The 2600-nt window shown below is 58.0% G+C and overlaps 1 protein-coding gene across 1 annotated transcript; it reads right to left on the bottom strand.

Annotated features, from left to right (window-relative positions):
* Positions 1-875: 875 nt before the first annotated feature.
* Positions 876-2566, bottom strand: PEX11B (peroxisomal biogenesis factor 11 beta; the record flags this gene model as incomplete). The annotated part of the gene is made up of 2 exons (XM_010085670.1): positions 876-1242; positions 2361-2566. Coding segments are annotated over 2 exons (573 nt in total), but the record flags the coding sequence as incomplete, so codon positions are not given.
* Positions 2567-2600: the final 34 nt, after the last annotated feature.

The following is a 2600-nucleotide window of genomic DNA, read 5'->3' on the forward strand; positions in this document are numbered from 1 at the left end:
CCTCTCCCTGATTTATGGCAAAAAAAGCCACTAAAAGGGAGAGCCGAGGAGCAAACCGCAGCAGAGGCACCCGTGCTGCTCCGGGCGCAGGGAGGGAGGTGGATGCACAGCTCCCGGCTTCGTCCCAGCGGTGTGAAAGAACTCAGGCTGCCCGTGTCCCCTTGTCGTTCTCGTACGCAGAAAAATCCACGTGGGAAGGGCTGGGAGCGACCCCAAGGCTCAGCACGACTCGCTGCAATCGCTTCTTCCCCACCAGGATTGCGGGGAAGATGCAGGCGAGTGAATATTCTCCTACCCTGCGCTGATCTCACCCCAAAGCCACGACCGGCCGCAGAGCGGGACCGGCCAAGCCCCCACGGACTTACCCCAAGCTCACCCCCGAACGCCCGGCGGGGTACGGCTCACCTGTGGCCAAAGTCCTTTCAACTCACCCTCTCTCTCTGCCTGCTCTCAGATTTCTTAAAAATAAAATAAAGCGTCAAAAACTGTGTTGGATGCGCCTGGCCAGTGCCAGACTCACCCCCACCCTGTGGTTTAAAACCCCCCCGAAGTCTGGGAGAAGCACCCAGTGACCCAGGCAGGGTTGGGACCCCCCTAAAGAGGGAGGGGAAATGTTAAACCCCTAAAAAGTCGATGGGGAAAAAGAACCAAATGGAGGTCCGTTGGGTATCGCCCTCCTCGCTGGTGACACAGGGAGCTGAGGCAGTTTGGGCTCCGACGCCGAACTCCCTCCACCTTCCTCCCATCTCCACGGCACACGAACCCGCAGCCGCACACAACGGGACCGAGAAGGTCAGCTTGAGTCATGGCCCAGGAATAACCCCCAAATCTCCGCCTACGGTGGCTCTGAGCCCGGAGAGAGGCTCTGGGAAGAACTAAGGCTTCAGTTTGAGCCAGGGGTGGAGGATGGTGAGGATGGAGAGGATGGAGGAGGTGAGGCCGCACAGCCCCACAAAGCCCGGGCTGGTTTTGTACAGCCCCAGCTTGTCCAGGGGGATAAAGATGTCGCAGGCGTTTTTCACCACGTCCAGGAGCAGAGGAGGGTTGTTCCGAAGGACGTGGATCAGAAGCCGGAGCTGGATCTGCAGCCTCAGCCCCAGCTGCTGGAGCCCATTGTCAGCCCGGAGCTGGAGCCCATTCCCGCTGCCTTTCGCTCGCTTCCCGCTCGCTTCGCGCTCCATCAGGACGCGGATTTCGTAGGCGTCCCGGCTCAGGTTCACGACGAGGGCAAAGAGGTAATACCTGAAAAACAGGGGAGAGGAATAGCGGGAGAGCAGAGAGAGAAAACGGTGCTGGGGACTGCGGTCTGCGACGCTGGCAGCCTCCAGCTGCTTTCCCTTCAGCCACAAAAATAAAACGCCCGTGGGAAGGATAAGTCCATGCTCTCCCGAGAGCTGAGCTGGGCCAGGCTGCTCTCTGCCGTCGGCATGGCACAGGGAGGCGAGAAGCCCTGACATGTTGTAAGAGTCAGTTCAAAAATCAGCTTGTCTCAACCTTGTCATTAAGGACACAACACCCCCAGTTAGACTATAGGGTCCTTTCTTATGGATTTGATACGGCCTGGGAGCAAGACTCATCCCGACAGGCCTGTTGCAGCAAAGTTACGATACCATGAGAAAATCTCCAGGGTAAAATACAATTGCCACTTTCTGAGACAAAGGTGTGGCTGGCCTGTGAAGAATTTGTTTCCCCAGCAACGCACCCTGGTACTGGTACAAGATGGATCGATGGGGGATGGAGTGAAACGGTCTTGCTCCACGGCCCTGCCCTGTCCAAGACTCTCTGTACCCCTGTAAGGACAGGAACAATGAGCTGCAGGTGCCACAGCTATCCAACCAGAAGGATGGCAGACACCGTGCCAAGAACTGCGACGAAGTCTTCACCCTAAGGTGAACTTTGCTCATTATAATACCAAAACACACCTCCATCCCAAAGGCTACCCACCTCTGAGGTAGAGGAGGAGCAAGGTGTGTAGTTTAGCATAAAAGCTCATCCCCTAGCAACCTAAAGTTGAAGCCTTCCCCACCAAGGATCGATGACGATCGTTAGGACTGGCGGGGCGGTGCTGGCTCCAGGCCCAGGGGACGCCTTGGACCCGCGGTGGTAGCTATAGTGTTCCTCTTTTCCTCTCTTTACTTACTTTTCACTCCCTTTATCTATCGCACGTCGCTTACAGACACAAAATAATAAAGTTTTTGCTGTTTAGCACGTAGAGATCTCAGCAAAGAACCATCACGAGTCCTCAGGGGACCGTGACGCACGTGGCACCCGGGGGGAACTCAGCCCCCTCGGTCTTTACTCCGCGGGACAGCAGAAGAGGCGAGGAACCCGCTCTCTCGGGGAATCACCTCGCCCCTCACCTGAAGGCCCTCTGGCTCCACTTCTCCTGGTCCAGGCCGTGGAGCAGCCCCGCTTTGCCCGCCCAGAGGACGTTGTCGCAGGCCAGGTACATGGCGGGGGTGAGGTGGCTGAGGGGGAGGCAGAACCGCAGCACCATGTCCGACAGGTGGATGGCCCGTTTCGCCGCCTCCAACGCCTCAGCCGAGCTGCCCAGGCGCAGCACTGCGGGACAGACAGACAGACGGTCAGCGGGGGGTGGG

The sequence above is a fragment of the Pterocles gutturalis genome, unplaced genomic scaffold, assembly GCF_000699245.1.
Source record: "Pterocles gutturalis isolate BGI_N339 unplaced genomic scaffold, ASM69924v1 scaffold18585, whole genome shotgun sequence".
NCBI classification, from domain to species: domain Eukaryota; kingdom Metazoa; phylum Chordata; class Aves; order Pterocliformes; family Pteroclidae; genus Pterocles; species Pterocles gutturalis.